The sequence below is a fragment of the Netta rufina genome (genome assembly GCF_964035555.1).
Source record: "Netta rufina genome assembly, chromosome: 6".
Taxonomy (NCBI): domain Eukaryota; kingdom Metazoa; phylum Chordata; class Aves; order Anseriformes; family Anatidae; genus Netta; species Netta rufina.
Window position 1 is genome coordinate 17,107,667 of NC_140129.1, and position 26,647 is coordinate 17,134,313.

At 40.0% G+C, this 26,647-nt stretch overlaps 1 protein-coding gene across 1 annotated transcript in view; it reads right to left on the minus strand.

Annotated features, from left to right (window-relative positions):
* The window catches only part of AGPS (alkylglycerone phosphate synthase), a 51,026-nt gene extending 29,756 nt beyond the window's left edge, over positions 1-21,270 (minus strand). The window contains exons 1-6 of the mRNA XM_084289659.1: positions 20,418-21,270; positions 9,732-9,821; positions 5,957-6,047; positions 2,350-2,470; positions 2,198-2,272; positions 544-615 (exon numbers count right to left, since the gene is read on the minus strand). Of these exons, the coding sequence (XP_084145785.1) occupies positions 544-615; positions 2,198-2,272; positions 2,350-2,470; positions 5,957-6,047; positions 9,732-9,821; positions 20,418-20,590 (622 nt within the window). The 5' untranslated portion in view covers positions 20,591-21,270. The remainder of the gene's footprint in view (positions 1-543; positions 616-2,197; positions 2,273-2,349; positions 2,471-5,956; positions 6,048-9,731; positions 9,822-20,417) is intronic.
* Positions 21,271-26,647: the final 5,377 nt, after the last annotated feature.

A 26,647-nucleotide genomic window follows, 5' to 3' on the forward strand; every position in this document is an offset into this window, starting at 1 on the left:
AGGCTTTTGCTTATGTTCTACAAAACCCAGAACGTTTCCTGAAAACTCCTTACAAGAGAAACATCTACTCTAACTTCCAAGTTGATCAGTGTCTAAAAGGAAATTAGAATTATGGTTCACGATTTTGCAAAATCGTGTCTGACAACTATCCTCCACGGACCTATGAGATTCAACAATACACTGCACTCTGACGAACAAACTAATTTACAGGTGTTTTTGGGAACAGAGCACAAGAAATGTATCCAAAAAATACCTTCAACATAAAAGACTTGCAAGCACAGAGGTAGATTTTAACCTCTTATAATCTCTCCTCTTGCACCCCTAATATTCATGGTTTTTACACTTCTACTAACTTTTGCTAAACTAAATAGATCAGCTTTTAATGCTGCAAGATAAGAAAATTGACAGCACTCAATGTACTAATAGATCTAACTTTTGAACTATAGATACAATATATTACTAAAACCACAGATTTAATTGAACTGCAGTAGAATACTTTTGCACTGGTGATGTTAAACAGATCTGAGATTTAGTAATACTTACCACCAAATGGTATTATGCAGAGATTATGTTTACATGCTAATTCCACAATTTTAACAACGTCTTCATGGCAAACTAAAAACAAATAACAAACAGTTAAAAAGAGGATTTGTGCTTCTTACTGTTGCTTAAAAATCAGAGTCTAGATACTTAGCAGCTCCTTTTCTGACACCAGAAAGGAAAACATTTCAAAGATTTAGACACTAAAGGGATGGACCAAAAATTAGCAAAGCTCTACAGTAAATGTAGAATTGTTTCACATCTAAACTATAAAGAAATTACTATAGACTTGGTCACTGCTCACAGACTGAGACCTTCTGGCAGTTCTCATGGCAAGACAGGCTACCACACAGTTAACAATTGAGGTACCTTGGAGAACAAGTTAAGTTCAAAGCTTTATTGAAAATAGGTTGTCCAATCTCTTTTAAGTGAAATTAATCTTTTTTGAGAGCTGAACAAATATTTTTTTTCCTGGCTGACGTTCCGTTTCAAAAGTAGACCTACTGGTCAAATTTACTTTTTCAGAATGTATTGTACATCAGGTCAAGGGTAGAAGCAGACACGCATGTGCACAGGGAAGGAGAAGGACCATCAAATAAAGATCAGCTGCTACATGCACTTGAATTTTTGCAAACAGCAGAGAATAAGCAGACCTGACTGCATAGGCTTACAAACTCTGGCCATACAGATCAGCTCTAAACCAATATAGTCATTTTACTTCATTTGCTTTCAGAGCTGCACAAAATAAAGTGGAGTGGTAATGAACACTGTTCATAGTCACCAACGCTGTCATGTCAGTAACTGTCCTCAAATATTCAGAAGCATCTTATAGCGTCTCTTTTTATCCTTCCCATGCAATTTTGTTTTCCTAAATAAAGTATGAAAACTGAGCTAAGACTGATCTTGGGGTCTCTAATACAGTGCAGCTATTGAAATTTCAGAAAATAATAAAAGGAAAAAAAAAAAAAAGTTGGATTCATACAGCTTAGGTACTTAGACCTGATGCCTTTTTCATTAGCTACTGAAGAACAGCACATGGAAAGTAGGTCCCAGTGACCTGAGAAATATAACTTGCAAATAGAAAATTCACACAAGTGAGCACAAAGTTTTATCAGTTTAAATATTCGTCTTCTACTAGATAAAATCAAGCATTATTTTCTGCTACATGTTCTTACCTACAACAGCATTAGTGATTATTCTATTTAAAATGGGTCTAGCCTGTACTCAGATTGCACTGCCATTTCTTCGAGTCAATGCTCCTTTGTAAAGTGTTCTGATTGGAGTTACAGGTGTCATACTTTTTTAATTACTTCTGAAGAACTGCATGTCGTAAGACCAAATTCTTTACTACAAACATTTTACTACCTTCATATCATCATGTTCTCCTTTAGAAACAAGATTTAGGCTGTCATTTAGACAACTGTTCTTGCTGCACACACTAGTTCACAATATGCTGTGGTTACTCAAGTCAAAAATTCAGCCTTCATCTGAAACTTCAACTATATTTAATAACAAATTCAACTTCCTCATGAAGTGAATCCTTTAGGCTCTCTAAAGACGAGTGAAGTCAATGAACAAAGATAGCTTCCCCATGACAAGAAAGCACAAGAATTCATAAACAGTTAAGAAGGAAGAAGAAAAAAATAGTTAAGCTTACCAGGCCATACAACTATATCAGGAATTCGCTTAAACATTCCTTCCCTGAGAACAAATATCTCATGTAGGCAGTGACCTGAAATACAAACAGTAAGTTAACAAGTTGAAACAGGAAGCATCTAAAGTACACTTATATAAATGAAGTTCTCTTACCATGAGCTCTGAATACCCTATCTTCTGCATCCTGTGAATATGAGATATTAGTGGCTCTAAGATCCTGAAGAAATTCTTCATTTACAATGGATGGAGGTACATCATTAACATTTAAGGATGCCTATGATACAAGAAGACATGTTCATTAAGGGTAGGCTCCCTATTATCACATTTCTGTACAAAATAAAAAAATAAAAACAGTTTGCCACTAACTGATACCAAAATGTAGCTATTTAAGATTAGAAATACAGAAGTTCTTTTCCTCGTCTTCAGCCATTGATCCCATTTGTCCTGCTTGGTATTCAGCTGACTAGATGCACACAAAGTTTTATTCCAGTAGTGCATTCTTACCCTTTTTCTTCCTAACAGATTTGGGGAAATGAACTAGCTTATGAGGGCATTTTAGACAAAATACTTTGTTTTACAGAATTCAAGAAAAACAACTGCCTGAATAGGACTAAAGACTCTCCTGTTGAGAAAGGATAAGGTCAAAATTCCTTTTTGAACATAAATTCCTCCTACAATACAGAGAAATACATACTAAGGCCCCCATATACTATCCAGATTCCAGTACTTCCAGTTCTGTTTCTACCAACCTACTTCCCCTCCTTCTGTCACATACCAGAAATTTAAGTGTGATTGATCTAATATAACAGGAATGCTTTAAGCAGACCTCACACATCAGCAAGACTTCATAAAATCCTAGTGCAATCATTAACATGCAGGTGTTTTCAGAAAACCTCTAGATAGAGGTCCTGATCAGCTCCTTGGAAAAAAAAGTTTTTCAGCCTTTCACATATAAAAATATATATTATTATTATATATAAATATATCCACACATCCAAGTTTCCTTTCCTGGAATAGAGAGTTTCACTCCTCTTTGTTCTGCATATAGCCTCCAGAAGTGCTCATACTTTTTGCCAACATGTAACTGGTGGCTTGCTAAAATAAAAGCTTAGAAGATAGCACCAGTTACCAAGCTAACAGTGAGAGGGGAAAAAAAAGATTATAGTCTCACATCTGCCAGTATGGCAGTCTGTTCTGAACGGGATGGGTCACAGAGCAGTGAAATCTGAAGAAATGACAATTTAACCTTCACAAGGAGAATTTTCAAGTAATGAGATGCATAGGTTGCCTACCAGGGTCCACCTCAGAAGAAAGTACATAAGGTTACACAGAAATTAAGAGTACTTATAGGGATCACTTAGGAAAGAATATTTGCATTAGTTAGGTTCATGTCTGATGGCTCACGAAGCCTCAGGGGCACAAAATGATAGCCAAGTCTTTGTTTTAACATTCTTCATACGGGGCACATGACCTAATGAAAATACAGTTTTAATAATGATTTACTTCTGGGAAAAGAGAGAGGTGCTGTTTTGAGTGGCTTTTTAAGGGTGATACTATACTTGAATTAAGGTGTCAGACATCTGAGGAAAGGGTTTTATCTGAGAAAAAGGCTTTTCCCTCCAACATATTCACACTGTCACCTACAAATATAGAAGCTAGTGATTGTGCTGTTCAGGTGAGAGGCATGCAGCTCTTAAGAGATCATGATTTTAGGGGCCAGCCAGAATAAACACAGGGGAAGTCAGGTCTTGGATTGCTGCTCTTAGCTCCTGCTAGTCTGCTATTAATGCAGATTCACGCAGCACTGCTTGCTAACCCAAGGAGCAGAACTCTTAACAAACTTGGAAAACATGAGAAACAAACCAATATGAAATGAACAAAGACCTTTAAACCGCTTTGGTAAAGAAAATCCCTGCTAGCTCTGTTTACATTTTCTAGTTTAAACTTGTTTCTTCATGGATTTTTGTAGACAGAACCATTTTGTTTCATTTCAAGTTGAACATCAAATGCTGGAATATCTCGGTTTTCAACAGGAGGAAGATGAACTACTTAAAGCTATTGCATTTCCCCATGGATAACTAGGTACCTTGATTTTTCTTTTTTTGCAAGCATTCTAGTCCTCTAATTTTTCACCTTCAAGACTGAAAATTTAATATTCATATAAATCCTATGCAGAATGCCAGGCAAAAATAATTTTATTTATTCTTATGGGACTGAGATATTTTAAAGATTTATACACTTAACGGCTTGACAGGAAATCTACATGAACCAGGTCTAAACTGCTGTATGTAATAAGCCTAGACTGAAAAGGAAAAAATGTCATCTCGCCTTGAGCATCAGAAAAGCAAGTACATTTACTACTGTTAATTACAACAGAAAGGTTGCATGCAACAGGGAACCCTGCAGTCCTACTGCACAGAGGCAGGAAGAGTTGAGACAGAAAGACATATGGGCCAAGAGATCCTTTTCCTGCTGTTGTTCCTATACCTGAGCTCCTTTATGCTCTGATGACAATAGATGGTGAGAACCAATACAGTATGACAACCTGAAATATAAACCAGGAGCTATCAGAAAGACATGAAAATGGGACCTGCAGTAGTACCTGAGCATAGCTATGAGAAGTTAGATATGAGAAGTCCAGATACACACTGCTGGCAGATATCCTGTGAACTAGCTCTTCAGGATGTGTTGTAGAATCAAGATAATATTCAAGAATCTGCCCTAGTCCCCCAATTCTGCTTATTCTGTATCTTCTATACCTGTAGGAAGGGAACAACTGCCCTCAGGACCACTGGTCACAGTGAATTAAAGCAATTTTGCTCCGAGCACCTGCCAGTCAAGACCAACCTCAGTCAAGGAAAACAATCCCATCAAGACAAACATTTCTGAAATATATTGTCACATGGGAAGACCTCAAGTCATAACAGATGAAAGAATGGCTTGACTAGCAGAAGGCTGAAGTGCTCAAGTTTTCAGGCCCAATGAGATGACCTGCTTCAGGGAAAACAAAACCTTGAACTCAAGTTACTCAAGTAATGGCTAAAAAAACGTTACTGAAGCAGGATCACTGCAGTCACTGTGCAGTCATCATACAAGCATACAGCACAGCCTGCTTCCCATGCTGCTTAGGCAGTTACTGAGTCAGAAGCCTGCAGCCTCAAAGGAATTCTTCCTAAAATGACCTCACTCCAAGTTGAGTTATTCTTTTTGAAAAGCATAATATGTATACTTCAGAAAACCCAGAATATTCTGATTTTTTTTTAAACATTCAGTTCAATCTTAGGTATTCTGGTAGTCAGTTTTCAGCATCCAGATGTGGAAAAATATTACTGTCAAATAAGAACTTGGATAACATTAAATATACTAAAAACACCATACAATTGAATGTTACTGTATCTTCCACCTTTGTCATCACAAAGGGTGATTACAGTTGCATAAACAATAATTCCATCTAGGCTAACAGTTTCTACAATCTTGAAAAGCAGCCTACAAACAAGAACTAAAACCTCTCTGTGTAGGAGACATTTAGTCCAATTAAAGTACTACCAGTTGATGTAGGATGACAAGTCAAGCTAAATCACTGAAAGTTTCATGTAATATTTCTACACCAAACAGCAACTCTGAAGTGTTACAATACACTATTTAAATAAATTATATAGGAGGCAATCTTCAGGACGAACAGCTGAATCATCTTTAACAATCTGTTTTTGACAATCACCACAACTAACGTTCAAAGGAACTGGTTCAGCTATTTACTTACTCTAGAGGTAGTTTTGTGCTCCAGACTTGCTCCAAAGGTTTTTTCTATCCATTCCTTAAAAGTAGGTAATACCATACCACCTAATCTGTACCTGAAAAGTCAATATTACACAGGGTCATTTTCAATTAAAAGAATGTATGTCAGATACACTTCTTTTGATTCTACATAAGCACAAATACTAAGTTAGATGAAAAAATAGATTTAAAGAAGTCTGCAAAGCTTCTGCTCATTTAGTTTTCATGCAACTGCGTATTTTTATTTATGTTCTATACTTCACACAAAAATCAAAGAAAATGTCAACAACTTAGAAATTATGTTCCTTTGGGAATTGTAGCATGTGGCTTTTCAGACATTCCACCCCGCCCATCTTCATTTTTAAGAAAGATCTCTCAGTAATGTAGAAAGTGTCATAGTTTACAAATCAGTTACAGACAGAGGGCATGTATGTACAGACACATTGCAATGTAAACCAAAGCAACCTCAGACACACAAACCCAGCTCAATATACCTTAGAATGGTTTCAAGAAAAACAGAGTCAAAGGTTCCTCTCTCATCCTCAAAATGCATCAAAACCCATCAAGTGCCATGAATGTGTCTGTCACAACCCCTCGGCAAGAGCTTAGCCATGTGACAGATGAAGAGTTAGTTACAAGACAAGAGACAGAGGAGCTGTTTATAGTCATGCATATCAAATGAAAGAACAAGTGAGGCTGGGCCCATACTCAAACCCTAGTGAGGTAGCAACTTAATTGCATACATCTGCACACCTTGTCCATGTTTATGATATATGCACAAGCACTCTCTGAAAAAAGGAAAACAAAGCCCCTCCTTTTGTATGAAGAGTTTTCAGCAGTTGACTATCCTATAGTATATAACATCACTGCATTAGGCCCCATGGATCTTTCCTCCAGGATTATTTAATTACCATGACTATCCAGTTATGACCTTGTCCTTCTCAGCTACAATTAAGTCACCAATTGTGCGAAGAGAACAATTCCTTTTGTTTCCTCATCTTAACTACCTTCCAGCTCACCTCGTTGGGATAAACAAACAAACAAAAAAGTATTCCTAGAGATGAAAGGCTACAACTATATCTTAATTCAGCTGGACTCTTCAGCTTGGAAGACTATTTTCTGTGATCCCTCCTGTGACTGCTGTTATGTATCATCATATCCATATAGAACAGGTAAGTGAATTCTGTAGACAGAAAAGCACAACAAGCAACAAATGTATACGATAAAAGTTTAACGTAAATTGTGAGTCTGCAGTGGTACAGAGCACTTTGTCTCAGCTTGGCGTTTCTTCTCTAGACATAGTTTTTGGTGTTGCCCACCTATTGCTACAGCTAGCTTACAAAGGTAATCTTACCTTTAATTTGTCCTTGAGTAAGTTCAAACAGAAATCTAACAACTAACTCAAGACAGACAAAAGTCCCAGGAGAGAGAGAGTTAGTGAATTTACTGCACAAAACACAATTACGATTAGTTACTCAGGGGTAAGCTTTGTACATATGTTGATTGTGCAAGAAGTCCCTGAAAACACAAAACAAAAAAACACCTTACTTTCCTCCCTGGAAAAACGGGTTTATTTGTTCAGACAAGTATCTTCTACCTCTGCTGAGATAGTAGAGCCAGTAATAAAGATCATTTGACAGGTAGATAAGCATGGTCTATTGGGACAGTCAGCACAACTTCCATAAAGAAAATTCCTGTTTCACTAACCCCTCGAGCTCTATGACCGTGTGAAAAGAAAGTGAATAATGGGGATGCAGTGAACACACTCCTCTGGATTTCCACAGGGGTTCTACCTCAATTGCTACTAAAGAAAATACATTGCTACAGAACTGAAGGAAAGGTTCTTCTTCAGGCTGAAGGGTCAGGGCTTATTGAGCCCTGAGTCCAAGAGAGACTCAGGAGTGCAACTAGCTACACACTGGCCACACACTGGTCCAGTTTATATAATTCCTGCATCAGTGATCTGGAACAAACAGTGGACTCTCCAAACAGGTGAATGATACTAAGGTCTTTCAGGTAGACATAGCACACTGATGGTATTTTTAAGGTTCCAAGCTCCTTCCTAACTGAGCAGACAAATGAGGAATGATGAGCTGTGACGTAACCACAAGAACAAAAAAATAAACAAATAAAGTGTTACATGCATATTTTGCTGAACTAGACTAGTAGTCAGTACAGGAAAAAAAAAATCAAGGCATCTTCATTTATACATCATCAAGACAGGTATGAGAAACAAGACAGATTATTTTTTTACACTGATCTGCAGAACCCTGGTGCATCCCCATCTTGAGTGTTGTGCACATTTTTGGCTCTGCATTTCCAAAAATATGTCAAAGAGCTGGAGAAGTTTCAGAGAACAGCCACTGTAAAGACCAAAGGGCCTTACGAGCACAGACTAGAAAGGGCCCAGGACTCCTCACAGCATGGAAGGAAGGTAGAGGAGGCGATACAACTGAGTCTTGTGCAAACAGCAAGAGTAGATACTAAAAGGCATCTCCAACGTAATCTTCACAGATGCTACTGGATTAAAATCGCAATTGATCACCAGAAGCCAGGCTCCCATTCTTTCTTTAAACAGCCCCACCTTTCTTTCACCACTGAGAGGAACTACTCCATGAAAACTACACTGGTGGGGGCCAACAAGGCCTTTCTAATACTTTCTCATACAGTTAGAGAAAATGCAGGTGGGGGAAAAAAACACCATTCTCCCCTACACCTAGCCCTACACCTTTACCTCTTTCAAATCACCCTGATAAATTCTTCCTGTGCAGCGTAACCTACCCCAGATAAACTGAAGATATCAGATGAAAGCATGACTGACAGAGTAACAAGGGCTAGAATCCTGGCAAAAGGAGAGATCGCCACGATTTCCCTGAATAGCATACAGTGAACTCATGCCTTAGTTAAGGCTTTGCATTTTAACCTGGGCCTGAAAATTAAGAGATTCAGCATTAGTATTCAACACCAGAGATAGATTTTTGCAGCAATTCAAACTAGCTAATGCTAGTTTACAGAAACTCAAAGAACGAGGAGGAGCTTTTCTGAAGGACAGTACCCTAGCAAACTTATTGATCTTCCTTATCATTATCATCATTATTTTTACTCTTACTGAAAGCATATTTATTATTTTTTTAAACTAAAAAGACTGCAAGACTCCTTTCCTTTCAGGCAAAAGGGAATAATAAGATACCAGGTGACAGACTTAAAATACACTGGAATAAAGTAAAGAGATCTTGAAGTAGAATTAATGCTGTATTTACTGAAATGGATATTTCTCAGAAAAACAAACCTGCTCTATAAAGGGCTAGCAGGCAATAGATCAAAAATGTATGCTGCCACCACAAAACACACAGCTGTAGAGGAATTTTTGTTTTTAAAACTAGGAGGATGGAGTAGCTCCATGCACAAAGTTTAAGAAACCTAAAACAAATCAAAAGTTAAAGTAAAGTAACTTGCTGACTTTCATGAGATTCTCAAAACTGGCACAACTCCACAGAACTGCTGCATATTTTCCTAAATCTTTAGGTGGTGGTGCAGATTCTTGGTCTGATTCCACTCCTCCAGGGGAAGTTTCACTGCTGTGTGTAAAATTCAGTAAACCTGTTAAATGCAGAACTAATGACCTATTCTATGAGATAGAGGAAGCTTTCTGTTGCTTTCAGCTTAACTGAACAGTGCAGTTTTTAACCTCTTTTCAAAAAAAAATAAAATAATTTACTACATTAAATATTTTACTCCAGTGATATAAGTTTCCAGCTTACCTTTTCCCTGTAAATTCTGCTTGACCCTTCTTATTGAATATGAATTTTGAGTCATTATATCCCCATCCATTCCACTTCAGAAGTTCTTGCCTTAAAGGAGAAAAAATATTTATATAAATAAGAGTGTTAGCATACTGACAATGATCAGTGATGACTATTTCAAAAAACAAACAAACAAAAAAAAACTGCAACTCAAAGAAACCTCTGCCTCAAGCCAGTTTTAATTCCAGCTTTACATGCAAGGTAACTGGGTGCTGATCAATTACCAAGGGCATTCATTACAGAGATAACACTAACATGTGCTGCTGACATACTACAGGTGCTGTAATTAGACTTGCCTTAATCAAAGCCCATTTTCTTCAAACTGCCTGTACACATGGCCTTTAAGGAATCAAATGGAAGAAAACACGGACACTTAGTACAGCTGTTTGAAACCGACATTTCAACAAGCCTTTGACAAGCTTAGCACTTCTTAAGCAAGCTTTACAGGGAACTTCAAGTACTTCGTAACTGATACGTTTTTGTCAAACAGCCAGTGCACGTTGCTCCTACACGCTGAGGAATTGACTAAAATTGCAGCCAAATTAAACTGTTTGATGAAACAGTGTCTAGGACTGCAGTCTTTGTCAAGGCAAGATTTCTCCCTCTGGTGACTGAATGGAGTATTTCTATACACCCGATCTCTTTGGTTTATCAAATTACGTAAAGTCAGAACAGACTTGATATTAATAAACCAAATCTGACAAAGGCTTATGCAGCTTCTCCCTATTTTTGAAGGGTGGCTCCTTCAAGGCAGTGCTGCTAAGCTGCTAAGTGTGATACATGGAACAGGGCAGAGAAAGCAGCAACAAAGCTAAAGATGATCAGACAGATCAAGACACAAAGGACCAGGCTCTAAAGGAATGCCAACATATGATAAACCAAGTAAGTGCACTACCACCAGTCCTGATGTCTGTATGGACAGACACCTCTCCCCAAATTCAGGGGAGGCACTATTAGGGCCCTGAGCAGAGATCCACGTAGGAGCTCTTTCTGCTAAGCTGACTTTGTTCCCTGTTCCTTGCCCTTCCTGCAGCCCTGCTTTCCTAGGTTGGTGTTAAAGCACCTGGTGCTTTCATCAGGTTTTAAAATACCAAATGGACGTTAAGAAGTCAAATTTTGTAAGTTTTCAGGATCAACTATTCCTGAATGAAATAAGCATATAATGGTTTCATCTGAAAGACAACACAACTCGTTAGTGGTGTGTTGAGAGTAATTACATAAAACTAACACAACAGTTAACATGTTTGCAGAACAGCAGGTTCTGAAACATCTCAGCTACCTCCTACCACAAGGTCGGGCATTCCCCCCGACATAATGGACGGCTTTGTACCACCTGACAGGTAAACACAATAGGAAGTTCATTGCAAACATCTAATTTTTACATTCAGTGCTATACCAAGCAATTCCGAGGTTTCTGTTTGGAGGCAGCAAGGGCTGTTTTGTACTGAGTCATCTGGCATTTATTTCCTCCTTTGATCCATCACACCAGGGAGCACTGCCAATCTGGGAACCGCTATCTGATTTACGTATAGTGGTTCCTAGCACCTCACGCCTACGCTGCACGGAGTTAGAGGAAATACTGCATGTGGCTTCCTAAAGAAGAAGCCTACAAAACCAGAATATAAAAGGAAAGTGTCTGATTACTCAGCTCCAATTCATAAATGACAGGGCCTCTGGTAAGCAACATGGCCTCTCTCTAACACTTGTCATTATTCTTGTTTTAAACTCAGTGCTGCTAAGCTTTATATCGTGCCCAAGCTGTCTCATTTAAAGATGACAGCTTTCCTGTTCAGGTACATTGACTTCAACAAAAAGTCAAGCTCATTAACCCTACTTTTGTCTTTGACATATATGGACTATTTTAGCCAGAAGTGTTAGAAAGTGACCCGTTCTTCCTTGCCTTCTAACTTTGAAACGATGATTTCAGTACAGAAATGGATGAAGTGCTCAACATGTCAAAAGCAAGCTTTGGTTTACATTTTTGGTATTGTATATACACACTTACATATTACACACACATAATATATGTGTAAAATAAGTAATGATATTGCCTGAAAGGAAAAAACCTGAAAGAAAAAAGTTACCATGGAAACAGTGACAACAGGAGCAAGTGTTGCGGAAACAACTTGCTTAGGTTAACTGAATTTAAACATTCCACTTTCATTACAATGGGCAGCATTGAAATACTAGTTTGACTCGATGTAATAAGAATTTATATATATTTACATTTTAACAGCAAAGTCTTTTCAACAAATAAAATATCTCTTTGCTTTTCTGAAGAACTGCCTATTGAATAACCACAGAGACGCGAGGCAGGAAGCTGTGCAGACCACAGCACACACAATAAATAAAATAAAGGCGTTGAAAAATCGCACAGAAGCCCACGAGGTGGCAGCCTTCCCCCAGCCGGGGCAGGCTGAATCCTCCAGACCCAAGCATTTGAACTAAAACATCTGCCAGCCCTCTCCAAATCTCATGTTTTAGTGACAGGCACTATGACTGCTTGAAAATGTTTTCCTTTCCCTAGAAAGCTTAAGCAGCAGCACAGGGCCTCCAGCAGGTACAGAAGCTGAGCATCCAAAAGTTTAATTCCCATGGAAATTACAACATTGATGCGATCTTTTAGTAGTTCCAAATTCATGCCATAATTATACACCAAATAATTACACACACAATACAGAGAACTGACAGTCGAGGAGTTTTTACTTTTAAAAGAAAAAATATCACCAACAGTTATTATAGCCTTTTATCTTCCAGGGTAGGTTTAAAACACGTTGATAACATCAGAAGCAGGCATTTTTTCCACTTATGGTGAAGTTACAAGATTATGTTCAGTGAAATACTGGAACCAAGTTAAAGTAATCAATGAATTTTACTTCAGTAGCAGCAGGTGATTTAATGAAGAATGCCAATGCCGAACTCCTTGCCTTGTTATACAGATACACTGTCCAAGCACACAAACCTCAACAGAACTCCCTCGGCCTTCTACCAAAGAACTTGAAGATCTGGTGCTTTCTGTTCCAAACTGAAACAGGCTACTTTGCTAAATGGGCAATGATCATTTCTCTTATTTTCTTCAGTGCAGCCACCCTACAGCAGTATGGAAGACGGTGCCATCCAACCCATCAATGCAACTCGGCGGGAGCAGAGCCAAAACGCCCACAGTGATTTCCCCACAATACCCACCAGGGTTTTCAATTCAATCATTAGGTGACGCCCTGCCTTTAAGCACCACACACCACTCCTATTGTGCTGCCCAAGAGCCAGCAGATCTTGGGAACAGGACTGAAGCAGCAGCTGGAAGGGCTCGCACGGGCTGCTTGCCTCACGTCGCCACACGAACGCACACGTCCTCCTGGCTGTGGTGCTCTTGCGAGGCCGGGAGCAGGTGTGTGGTGTTACAGTGCTGTGTAAGGAGTTGCAAGGCAGGACGTTACCCAAACAGCAACTCAAGGCTCACCTCAGCTGGACTTTCGGCTACCAACTCGGAACACCTACAGGAGAGGGTTCTGAACCTCCTGAGGTGACCGCATAAGGTTGGCCTCCCTCTGCTGTGGGGCACGGGCCTGTGTGGGTCACACAGGCACACCTCTCAACCACTACGCCGGCAAGCCGCTCCAGAGAGCTTCCGGAGACAGCAGTAAATTAGGATTAGGTGTCTGGAAATTATGAAAGGGAACGTAGCCCAAGGAACCACTTCAAGAACTGCTTTGTGAAAGCATTATTTATCCGGAGAAGAATGACAGGCTGCAGGCAGGGAATATCTGCTGTGCTCATCATACTTCTGCCCTCTCACCGAGCCTTCCCCTGCAGCAAACCAGAAGTAACCACTCTCAAGTCAAATAAAATGCCTGTTTTTATAAATTGAGAAACACTGAGGCTCTGCAGCCTGCACTCCAGATAAACCCCTGCACTTGCACATACACCTAATACAGCTGCTATTCTGTTTGCTAAATACCTGGTACAGCAACATGAACCTGGGTTCACATTTACAGTAGTTTAGATCTACCATAAGCTGAAACTGTAGACAAAATTTTAGGCATAAAAGACTTGAAGGAACCAGGTACTCCAGAGTAGCGTTGTGTGTTTTTTTTTTTTATTTGTTTAAAACTGTTCTGACCAAAAAAAAGGAGATACTAGCCTCAACTACTTCATTACTCCACATTTCACCATGTTTTAATTAGCAAAGCCCCAAGGAACAAGGAAATTGGTGTTTCTCCACTGTTCTCTTGTAGAAAGCTTATGTCATTTAGTGAATTAAGTGAATTAATCTTTAATCAGTATGAAGAAAGTCAAGATATTATGCCTATACTACTCAGTACGCACTTAGCCAAATGATGATTCTTATGCAAGGGACTACCTTAAAGGAGCTATTTCTATTCCATATACATGTACTACTTCAGTCAATACCAGTTTCATATTTATCTTTCAAGGGACTGCTCTACTGCAAAAATACGTGCACATGGCTACTTCCAGGCAGTAAAGGAATAAGCACTTAAACGCTTTTCAAACAAATGAACAGTATGCTGTTTATTTTTTCAAGTAAAACAAGCTCAGATCCTGGACAAGACTGTTTTATCCATGACATGAAGGATTTTTAGCATGCTCTATAGCAAATGCATCAGATAACCACTAAAGAATACTTTTTGGCCTATACAATCAACCCAGAAGGCTTGCATACAAGAACAACTTTTGGATGTAACAAGGCCATGGAGACATCCATCAAGCTTGTCCATCACATTGAACCGACAACTGATTTTTAGTATTTCACATTATTTATTCTCTACTAAGATGTATAGCAACATTACAGTAAATTCCTGTTGACTGCAACTCTTACACACACGGCAGATGTCTTTAGTTTACTCCTGGTCAAAGTAGTTTCTAGGAAGTCAAAGTAATTATTGTTGTCTATTGTGTGAGCAAAGACTGTTCTACTCAACTTACGCAAATCTTAGGTTTAACTACATAGCTATGTACATTCAATTTCTTGTACAGGAGTTCAGACCTCAGTAGATATCAAGAAGTTGATCTACAAAATTCTGCTTTTCAGAAGTAGCTACTTATTTTCCCATAATAATCTATATTGTACTTTAATATGTTGAGCATGTTTTACACTTTTATTTGCATGTTTTTTCTAGTAAAATTTAACCAATTAATACATTCACTTTGGTTTACTTGATATAATAACTATTCTGTTGGATCTTTTGATTTTTAAATTAATTCAATCCTGACATTTCTTACATGCCATCTGCTCAAAGACATGACTACTTAGATAACAGATAGCAGTTGAAGGCAAATGCAACTTCATATGCAACAGCAAATGACATCTTTAATCAGGCTAGTGTTTCCGTGAGAGAATCAGATTACCTTATCTGTTCCTATACTTCAAGCAATAACCTTAACAAGCAATTACCTGCTTTGATGTAATCACAAAAGCCTCCTGTGAACTGCCACACCTTCCTCAATGCAACAGGCTTGTGCACTTTGATTTAAGACTCTTGATTTAAGACTCTAGAGGGATCAGCCCTTTCCTTCTTTGCCTAAAGTTTCCACTATCTTAAGCTCAGAAGCCAGCTATGTTAGGATTTAGCTTAATGTCAAGTTTTGCTTAAAAAACACTGTTTCCTAAAAAGCTAGTGCCATTACAAACACTTAACAAGTCACATATGGAATCTAACCTTTCAAACAAAATTTTGATGCTGCTTACTGAACTTCAGATACCTACAGAAGAAAAGCTGAATCTAAGAAACATTCCCTCGACTCCCCAGACTTCCTTCAACCTCTGTTGCTAACCTTACACTTTGGTGTTATCATCCTTCAGTCTCCAATCTAAACAGACCATGAATTTAGCTCAGAATAAAAACTGTTATACAAGAAGTCTTTAGAAGTTTTAAAGTACTCATAAGAGCATAGATGTGTATTCCTGTGAATACCAGGAATTCCTCTTTACCAACTGCAGTGAACTATCCTAAGGAATGCAGTAACCATAAAATCACAAATCAAGCCCTTCATTCAGGGTAGGTTTCATAGAACAGCACTTACAGATGAACTAGAATAATGCACGTTTACCTCATCAATTATAAACTAGCATTTGCACTAGACATCATTTAAATTTACATGACACAAAAAGCATACTGCAAAGAAGTGTCTCAGTATTGTTGATGATATGATCCCTCTTTGAAGTTACTTGTTAAGAAGCATCTTTATACATCGATTCACTTTCTGCTTGGCATTGTCATCACTGTTATCAGCAAGAATTGCAGAAGTCTAGATAAAGGCATGTTGATGTTAACAAGTTACCTTGAGCAGCCTGGGTTTTAACTTGCTAAAGGGCAGATGGCTGCCTGTACGTTCACCCCTTGGCTTATTCTAGTTAACAGTGTGCCTGTAACAACCATAAGAGAGCCACAAACCTCTCTTCATCCCACCGGAGAAAAGCTTTCCCCCTAAGAGATGGGAAAGTCAGTGCTTTTTTTGCTCCATTTGCTAAATTTTTAGCGTAAGTCTCACCAGGAAAATGGACTTAGCAGTCACCAAAAGTCAACAGTATAACGTAAAGTTTTGAAAAAACACTTAAGGAAGAATTCTTTTCCAATTCAAGATTTTAGTAATTATTTTAGCAGGCCCATCAACTTTTTAAAGCTTAGACACACAGCAATTTATAACTGTGACCCCCACTTTTCACTGCACCACTGAATTAATAAAATTCAAACCAGGAATGGTACCAAGAAGTAACATCTCTCCACTCTTGCTGTGCATAAGGCTCTCCACTCATACAGCACACTTACAGTGCATCTTTCCTTCAAGACGATGCTCCTCTAAGCATAATGTAGCTTATATTTTCTGATTTTTTTTCCTTTTGATAATAGTAATTTTATAAAATAAGAAGCATGCTGTAATCTTTAAACACATCAACTTGCAAACATATTGGTTTGCCTTCACGGGCATTTTTATTTTGAAGCAGGGACAATTAGGTGAACACCCACAGAAACTCAGATACTCTCCTTCCTATCCTCACTGGTGATGAAAAATGGCTGGGTAAGGTCTTTATCAGCATGGTCTTCAGACTGTCAACAAGAAAGCAGTGTTTCTACAGGTCAGTGTCTAGTGACTACAGGATAAGTACTAGAACAGTTTTTTTTAGTCATAGCAAGTTTTCTACTTTGCAGAAGAAATACAACACAAGGAGAGTGTTCTATATAGATCTGGTGTAAGTGTCTGTCAAAAGCTTTGACTATTTCAAACACTACAGGAAAGATGCAACCGGCCTAAAGAACACAGAGAATTTTGATTAAGGTACCTAGGCTGAAGCTTTGCTAGGAAAAATTAAACTGATAGCTCAAAAAGAGGTAGAAAAGCTGAAGCATCATAGACAGATTTAATAGGAGACCACAGGAAGAAAGCATCTGGGTTTGGATTGTCGTAATATTGCTTAAAGACACACAGCATCACTGTACCATCTCTAGGTCAGTTATGCTTACCAGATTTTTCAGTCGAGCTTTTCAGTAACTTATGAAAACATTGTCTTCAGGATATTCCTAACACAGGATGTCACATTAGTTTCTGAAATTCTCATTATTCTTCTCCTGAGACGTAGGAAAAATAGCTGCCAAGTTCAATATTGTGTCTCTCTCAAGTTGCAATTATGCAAAGATATACACTTAAGCCCTATTAAACTGAATAGACTGCAAAAAAAATATATTAATTCGATATCAATATAAAATTTGGTACATATTAACTTGTTTCAAGCCTAAAGGTAACTTACAACTTGGTGCAATAATTGCACACTTGGGAAGTGTGAATATCCATACAGACCAAATATTTTCCAGAAGCAGTTCACAAGTTTCAAGCTTTATTTTAAACAGTTTCAGGACCTTTTAACCTGTTTGAAGACCTAAAGACACAACTCTGACAAAGTTAAAGTACTTAGGTGTCTTCTGTTATTTGAAAGATCAGCTTCACTGAGGTCTAGACACCTTTGAATTGAAATAAAGAAGCGTTTCCAGAGCATGTCAAGCACAGAACATGGCACAATCCCTTTTCAGTAAAATATAATTAACCAAAGAACCCAACCTCCTTAGACTTGGTTTTACACTTCAAAGACCTATTGTATTTAACTGGCTTATCTTCTGCATGCTCCATTGCTCAGTACTCACAGCCTGAAATGCAAGTTCAGCTATTAACCTTTCAGGTCTAACACATTTTCTACAGCTTGTATACACTCAAACAAGTGCTCTAGCACTCAAGTTTCTTTATGCCTGATCACCACCTCAAAACCCCCGCAGGAGCTCCAGGCCTAGCCTCTTACACCCGACACATGACCTCAGAGGTCAGGCTGTCTCCCTGCCTGATTCTCCAAGCTTTCATTTAAGAGGTGCTTTTTTGTTGTTGTTATCAGTTTTGCTTAGGGACTTATATCAGTGTATATTCAAACAAGGACTGTTAATTATACTTTTGCCAAATATTTCTGTCCATACAAAGAACTCTGGAAAAAATTTCATTGCATCCATCATAGCCCCTAGCCTTATACAAGTGTCTTTGCACTACCCAAGTAAAACTACCACACAGGTAAAAGTGAGCTTACCTAAATGCTGAGAGAGTCCAGTACTAAACCTCTCACTAACTGAACAAAGCTAATAAGCTGATTTTAAAAAATTCCTTACTTTCAGCAAGCTTCAGATATTTGTTATAGTCAGTCTGTAGCATTCTTCAACTCCATCCCAGTAATTTACCTTCTCATTCAAGCAAGAGCACCTTTGTTAGACTTTAATGTTTTTAAGGTGAACAACTTCAGAAACCATGTTATTTTTTCAACATAGTTTAACTTCCATCTTGAAATCTTACCCTATCCCTCCCACGTCCTCTCAACTCCCTTATCAGCCTTCAATTTATAAGGCCTCACAGACCTTCCCACCTGTCCATGGATATTCCAGACCCCCTAGACCTTCTCCATCTTCACCAAGTAATCTCAGCCACCAAGACAGCCACTCAGACCCACCTATAACTGACAAGAATTCTGGCCCAGTACGTTCCCAATCTTCTGAATGGGTCAGCCAGCTCCGGATCAGCTGGAAGTCGCTGGAACAGGACTCTGGCATTCATCACTTACCACCTCCGAATCACTACAGGCAACAGAATCATCTCCACCCTATCCCTACCCTCCCATCACTCACTTCAAAACTCATTATCTTGAAATAAAAACTCCACCTAGATCCTCATACCCAAGCTATTTAAGTATCACAGACTTTTTAACACCTACCACCTGAAATACGTTTCAGCTAGATCTCATATTCAGAGTGAACACCTGAAAATAAGAGGTACAGATCCTGCAAGGTTCTATTTCCATACATACAAAAAATGCTGGGCTCTAGATATATCAAGACAGCTGCACCTATGATGGGCATCAAACTTTCTAGCAGCTTCTTTACACCCTCACAACAAAGCATCCTGCAGTTGTTTCACTTTGATCATAAATTCCTTGAAGCAACATAACATTATTAATCTAGAACAAGTTGTATGGTGCAGAAATATCAGTTCTTCACGTTCCTACAGCGAATAGCAGTATGGGAGGCCAACGTCCTTAACTTGTAGAAGAAGTACAGGTGTAAGGTCACCATGCCTGCGTTTCCACAAAAGAAGCTATCTTTAGGGTCATACGCATCTTCACAAAAGCATGTTTCTGCCGCTCTTCAAGGATGCAGGAACTGGCTGTAGAAATTACATGAGAATTCATTTAAAGTAAATCCATCAGAACTAGCTAAACTGGCATTTTTCAGAAACAATGATTTCTTCCTAAGCTCAAACCAAAGAAAAACTCGACCTGGAATCCAACGATTTTGGCACAAACCATTTCTCTTGGTGAGCAGTGCTCTTGATGCATCTCCTGCAAGAACATCAAATCCCCTCAGCAGGAGGGGATACCAAAGGCTTTCAAACTTTGTCATAGGCATGAAGTCAAACGTTACATCCCAGTCCTCTCAAAGCAGCAAGCTCAGCTTGGGCCACTAATGATCTGTTAAAATAATTCAGATCACCCCTTGATCTTTGATCCCTTGATCAAAGCTTGCTTGAGAAAAGAGGTTCATAGCAAATCATGGGCTGAAGGGATTTTCCTCAAAGGAACATCAACTCTCTTACCCGCTGCTTGCCCTGCCTGCCTCCTGACCACCTCCATAGGCTACCGGAGCAGACCAGTGCCTGCGCACAGCCTGATGGAGAGGAACAGGTTGGCTACAACCCAGACCGTAAGATGCTCCTGTGGGACTGCAAGCCAACACGTGCACAGGAAATCCACATCTGAAAACGGGGAAATCGTGAAATAAACACGAGACCATCCTGAGAGGCGAGCCTCACCATGGCAAGTTACACGCACCAGTACCACGGTTACGGTGCCGTGGTACTCAACTTACCAGCGAAATGAACCCCAGAGCTGCCGTTCGCCCTGCCGTGAGCCGAGCTGCTGGGCTCCCAGGTGCCACCGGGCACGCAAGGCGCTCGCAGCCCAAACTTGGGGCAGGGCCGGCACACGCCGGGTCTCCAGCCGGGCTCACAGGGGCCCCTTCGCCGCCCGCCCCCCGCGGAGCCCCCCGCGCCCCCGCCCCGCCGCCCGCAGCGGGCAGCCCGCGGCTCGCCGCCCGCACCCACCGCTTCTTGGGGATGGAGCCGGCGGCCGGCCCGGCGGGGCCGCCCTGCGCCTTGCAGGGGCTGGGGGACAGCGCGGCGCGGCCCGAGCCCCGCAGGTGCCCGGAGATGATGCGCAGCCGCCGCCGGGCGGAGGACGGGGACCCGCCGCCGCTTCCCGCCGCCTCCGCCGCCATGGCGCTTCCGTGTTGTGCCGCCGAGCGCTGCCGGGTGAGGGGTCAGGCGGGCGGAAGGCGCCGAGCCCCGCTCCCCGCCGAGCCCGGGGGCCGGGGGCGGCCCGCGGGGTCCCCGCCAGGCTCCTCCCGGCAGCCCCGCGCCGGGTGCCCGCTCCCCGCAGCGGGGATCGCCTCAGCTCGTTACGAAACGCTCCGTGGTGGCGTTGGCGTGGGTGGGGTGCCGAAGGCGCTGGTTAGTGGGGTGACAGGGCGCTGCCTCCTGCGTACTCCCCTCAGCTTACAGGTGCCTTGCTGACAGGGGCAGGGAGCCCGCGCCTCAGCACCTCTATCTGCGCTGAGCACCAACAGCTAAAACTGCGAGATAGGGCTTCAGTATGTGCATGTGTCAGGCTGCTTTCCAATAGCAGTGAAAATGAAGAGCAGAATGAAGTCACCCCCATCAGCTTTAAGGACAGACAGCACACCTGCTACCAGAGACGGCTCCAGTGTGACCAGACCCGCGCAGGGCAATGCAGGGGTGGGCTGGCGACCTGCTCAGAGTAACTCCAACTTCGTGAAGTGCCATACCTTGCACAGTTGAGGCCTACTTTGTTATCACACACAACCTACTTTCGTGATGAGCTTTTGCAGGTTGATGGCACCAGTCAGCTTTATGGAAATCTTGAAGTGGAACACTGCTATCTGTGTGATTATTAATACTTTCATAATGATCTTTTGCCTATCACTGCTGGTTTATTTGCTCATTCCTTCCTCGTGCACCCCTATGCTTGTTGTGTATATGAAATAAAATCACATGAAAATTCGTAAAACTCTTACCTTATCCTCTTTCAAATCCCTTTCAAGGACCTATTTCTCCCTTGATAGTTCGGTGTGATACCTTTCCATTAGCTAAGTAACTAGCAGAAAGTTCTCTAGGGAGCAGCAACTAGCAGAAAGTTCTCTGGGGAGCAGTATGTAGTGCACAAGCAGAGAGACTTTGGTTCAGTTCCCTACTTCACATGCAATATCGGTGTCTCTTTGAGTCATAGCTCTCCATAAAGACACCAGGGATAACAGTATCTCCCTGCAGAAATTGACCAGAAGATAAATACACTAAGGTCTGTGTGACAATATAGGATCAACCACCGTAAGACCTTCTGATTGAAAGCTGTACATAAAAGCCAGGTATTGTTACTATTTGTTTTGCTTTTATTCTCACCATGGCTAATTCATCTCATGCCTTTTGTGTACTTTGACTGGAAAATGGCTTGTAATTTTCCTGGGGCAGGAATTGCACTAGTTGCAATGTGGTCTCAGCTTTAGGTTAGGTTTCTGGTATTACTGCGATACAAACAGCTGTTCCGGCAGTTTGATAGTTTGGTTATGGAGTTAAATTTCCCCCTGTGAGTAATTTGTATACTACTTTCTGAATTAACTCATGCATATCTGCATTTAACTATCTGCTGCTGTGGAGGCAGTCTTTAGGGAACAAACACCGATCTCTCAACTGCGTTTTCATTCACATTGTTTACTGAAGTGCTGGATATAGCTGGAGGGATTTTAAGTCACTGTTATCTAAACCATTCCACATTGTGGAAGGTTGGCAGACAGATACTACGTTCATTGTAGTAGGCTTCAGATTTTGCTAGGCTCTTTCTCTGCATTGCACTCATTGGTAAGGAACAATCATTTGTAACGGGCTCATTTGTTTGATCCTAATCATAGGAGGTTGCAAGTTAAAAATAGAATCTAGTATCTGATGAGAAACATTTATCACTACCTCAGAACCTGATTCTCCAAAAAGTTCCCTATTAGTTTTCAGTGTGCACACCTGGAGATTTAACTGAGGGCGGTAAGGGCATGATACTGTGGTTCTTAAGCCAGAGACAACCCTTCCAGAGAATGGAGGTATAGCTAAAGGACACCTCAGTTCTGTGCTAGAGACGGGTCTTTTCTTACTGTGAGAATGAAGAGTTCCTGGCAGCACTGTGAGTGCATTCCTCAGCTCCCTTTTGGAGGACGGCAATCTTCATGAAAAGGAGTAGGAACATAATGTGTTGGCAGATCATGAGCCTGCTCTTTCTCACCATTTGCCTGAAGTGAACCACTGACGTATTTTCCCAAAAAAATGTCTAATTGGTTTGTATAAAGTCTAACTGATCAGTAGAAGTGCTAAAAAGAAAACTTAGCCAGCACAACAATGTTGAAAGTAATGTAATTGTGCCAACAAAGGGAAATACAATTTCAGTAAAAAAACCAGCAGATCTACAGGGTGGAAGTTTGAAGCCTGCTAATTGTTGCCAAGCCAAAGCATCAGGATTTACTGTTCCGTGAGCTTTCTTTCCCACACACCTGAGTGAATCTAAAAGTGTGAGTGGGATGCAAACTGCATTGCAAAAGCAATGAGAAAAGCAACCTAAGGAATCCTCTGTTTTCTAGAAAACACTCTGAACTTTAACTTTTAATTGCCAAGATTTCAGCAGGTGAAGAGCAAAAATCATGGAGCAGTTTACAAACAGATTACAAACAGTAACTTCAGTTTACAAACTTCAGTTTACAAACAGATAAACTTTAATTTAAAAGACTTGAATGACCAAGAAAAATGTTGACAATACCCAAGGAAAAAGCTATGTGAGTACAAGGGGTACTAACAGACCTCACTGGCCCTGACCAGCCTCACTTTGCCTGTTTAGGAAAATCCCTGAAATGAAAATGATTAGGTAATGGCAGAATATCAGGGGGAAATATCACACATGCTTTATCTGTTCTGATTCTTCCAGATGTCTGTTTGTGGCCCGCATCAGAGATGCAATACTCTGCAGGATGGACTGTGGTCTGAAGCAGCACGGGGATTCTTCAGTCCTTATCCCTGACAGGTTTTTAAATGTTAGCTTAAATATTTCATGTAATGCCATCAGTAAAATGCCATTTTTCTCCTAGATACACTAACTGAAAAATACCATTTTGAATCAACTTCCTAAGGAACACCGCTACATTTTTCTGTACATTGTTTGGAATGACTATACCCTAATTAAAATGGTCTTTCTTAGTTCTTTAGTGTACAGCAAAAGTAAGGGATCTCTTCATAACAGATAAGCAGGACATGAACAGAGCAAAAGAACTTTTTTTTCAAGATTCATTTTGTGGAGCTACTTGCAAAGTTAAAAAGGAAAAAAACGCCTACTGGAATAAGGCGTGTTTTAGAGGTTTCTTTCTCCAGCCCAATTCAGATGTGATTGACACTAATGTATGAGGAACACCTTTTTGTTCTGTATTTCTACAACCTTGTACAATAAGCCAGCACCTACAGAAAAGGTGGGGTTTTGGCTGTCCTAGGAACAGGATGGGTGTGGAACATCCACAACTGAATCATGAGCTCAAAAGAGGCTTATGAGGCAAGAGATGGGGTAAAAGGGCATAAGCCTTTGAGCTCCCCTCTGGATTAGTCATTTTATTCACCAGAAATGAAGAAAGTTTACACCTGTTGATGAACATGTCATTCAACACCAAGTCATTCATGCCCTGGGAGGAGCATTGTTAATATTTTAATGAGCCCATAAGTTTTTCTGAAAGGAAACAATTTGTCCAAGATTTATTAGGTTTTGTGCCATTTTTACAGTCAACAGAGAGCCTGAGGGAAAGGCAAAGCATCCATCCACCCATCCATCTACTACCAGCTTATGACAAGAGGAGGCTCAGGTGGCTGAACAGCCTAGAAACATGTCTGTATTTGAACAAGAGCTGATCATTGAGAAGCAAGTGTTAAGTCCTTATCAATGATATATTAAAAAATGCATATTGTGAAACTGCTGCAACTTCACTAAGTCCTCCGTTATGACCCAGGGCAGAGTTAGTAACAGTATACTGTTGTTATACATATTTGAATAATATATCTGGATCTATTTTGTGTATATTGTATTTTGCACACAAGAAAAATCCTTGCTAAATAATTAAATATATGCGTGGATGAGTTCATGCATCAATTGTTTCAAGGCAGGCCATTGCAAACTGAATTAGAGACATTTCTACTATGTTAGCTTCTGGTAGTAAATCCAGCTAAACACCACTGGTAACAAGAGTGGCAGATAAGTTTGTAAGTTTACATGCGTTGGAAGTTCCCAATGAATTCTTATTTCACTTTCTTCATTCTACTGTAATGACAGTCCTGATAGCATCCAGATAACTGAAGGGAATAAGGGCAAACTTCCTAGAAAACTGTGTGGAGATGTGTATCCCTGCCCCGTTTCAACCCTTCCACAATGCATGTCAAAAGCCTGTCAAAAGAAAATGCTTTTGTATTTGTTTACTGAGACAATTCAGTAAAACCAAACATAGTTACCATGTATGGCTTCCTGTGGCTTTGTTGGTAAAAGTAAGCATAATTTGACATTTACAGACGTTTAGCTCTCAAGGTGTGCATCCCAAAGAAGCTCAAGCGTGGTTTCCATGCTCTTTTTTATTGCCCCAAGACTTTCTCTCCTTCTCCTTCCTTAACAGAGCTGTCAATTAAAGTGAAATGCAACTGCCCAGCATGACAAGGGAGCCTCTATGGAAACTATTTGTCTCCTCTATGCTTTCTTGGCTGTTGCAGCTCTCGTACACCTGCATTTCATCTTGTGACTTCATTTAGTAACTTTTCTCAGTTCCCTTTATTTGCTTCCAGAACATCCATTTTTCATTCCAGCTTTATGCCCTTTTTTGGAAGAGTCTGACAGGAAGTGTGAAAATCCATTTTTGAGAATGAGCATTTCATAGCTTATGAATTTCTCCTGAATAGAGTTGGCATTAATTCATAAAATGATGAGTCTCTCCTCATTCAAGTAGTTGTGTGTGTTTGGAAAGGAAATATGCCTTCCTTCCTGTGTTTTCTAAAACGTATTGCTTTGTTAGCAGACAGTTGAGAAATGTTCCAGAGAAAGGTAGAATTGATGCAGGAGAAACTGGACGTAGTGCACACTAACCATGTTTAACAATGTGCCCTGACCATCCTGTATCCTGGCACTCTCCTGTCACCTACGTTCTGAGGAGTATGGACTGTGAGATAACTCAGGATACAGCTGGGATCTCCACGTACATCACACCTTTAGGGGAGACACTGGAAGCTAGGTTGCATTATAGCACTTTGTTAAATAATCCACTCTAAGTATGCAGTTGGATGCACTAAAATTCTCTCAATCTGCTACAATTTCTCAGAACTTCCAAAAGAGAGAAATTGCCTAATAATGGCACATACTTAATTCTGTATCTCCTTTGCTTATATCCCTAAGCATACTGTTGTTCCAAAAAAACATTGTTTTACCTCCTCAGGTATGCAGCATACAAACTGTACTGTGGAAGGGAATGTTGTGTATGTTTTAAATAGAAAGTCAATTCTCATGTATCTTTTTGAGAAGTCTGTAGGTATGACAAAAGCTCTACTATGCCTGGGTGAGAAATAACACCTCAGGAAGAGGAGAAATACAAGGGTATAGAAAGGGCTGATGGTGCTGGAATGCAATTTAAGTCTGTTGGATTTTTACTTGTTTAATTAAAATACAAAAAAAAGTGCTGATGGAAAGTTCAGTATATTTGTGCAGCTCTTGACTGAGTCTTAGCACAAAATTCTGTACTGTAGGAAATTAACATTTGCCAGATAACTGTAAAAATTTTTGACATATTTCAGTTAAAGATACAACACTTAACTGTTGTGGCTAACTCAAAAAAAAAAAAAAAAGGCAATGAAAACACTTCCTAGATCAGATAGTAAGGGAACTAAACAAACAAGTCAGCTACTGCAAATCCAAATTCAGAGTTTAATGAGAAGGAACAATTTCTTCTAGTGTCTATTACATTTTAAGACAATTACCTGAGTGTGCTCTAGGGAATACCAAGGTATACAACATCAGACACACAATTAAGCAGTGTAATTGTGTAAACACCATATTTGGGACAGGAGTGTTTGAATACACCATGCAAAAACTACTCCCAAATGGAGGCTGATGAGTAATCATGTGAGTCTTTAAAATAAAATAAAATAAAATAAAATAAAATAAAATAAAATAAAATAAAATAAAATAAAATAAATGATGTTAGCTGTAT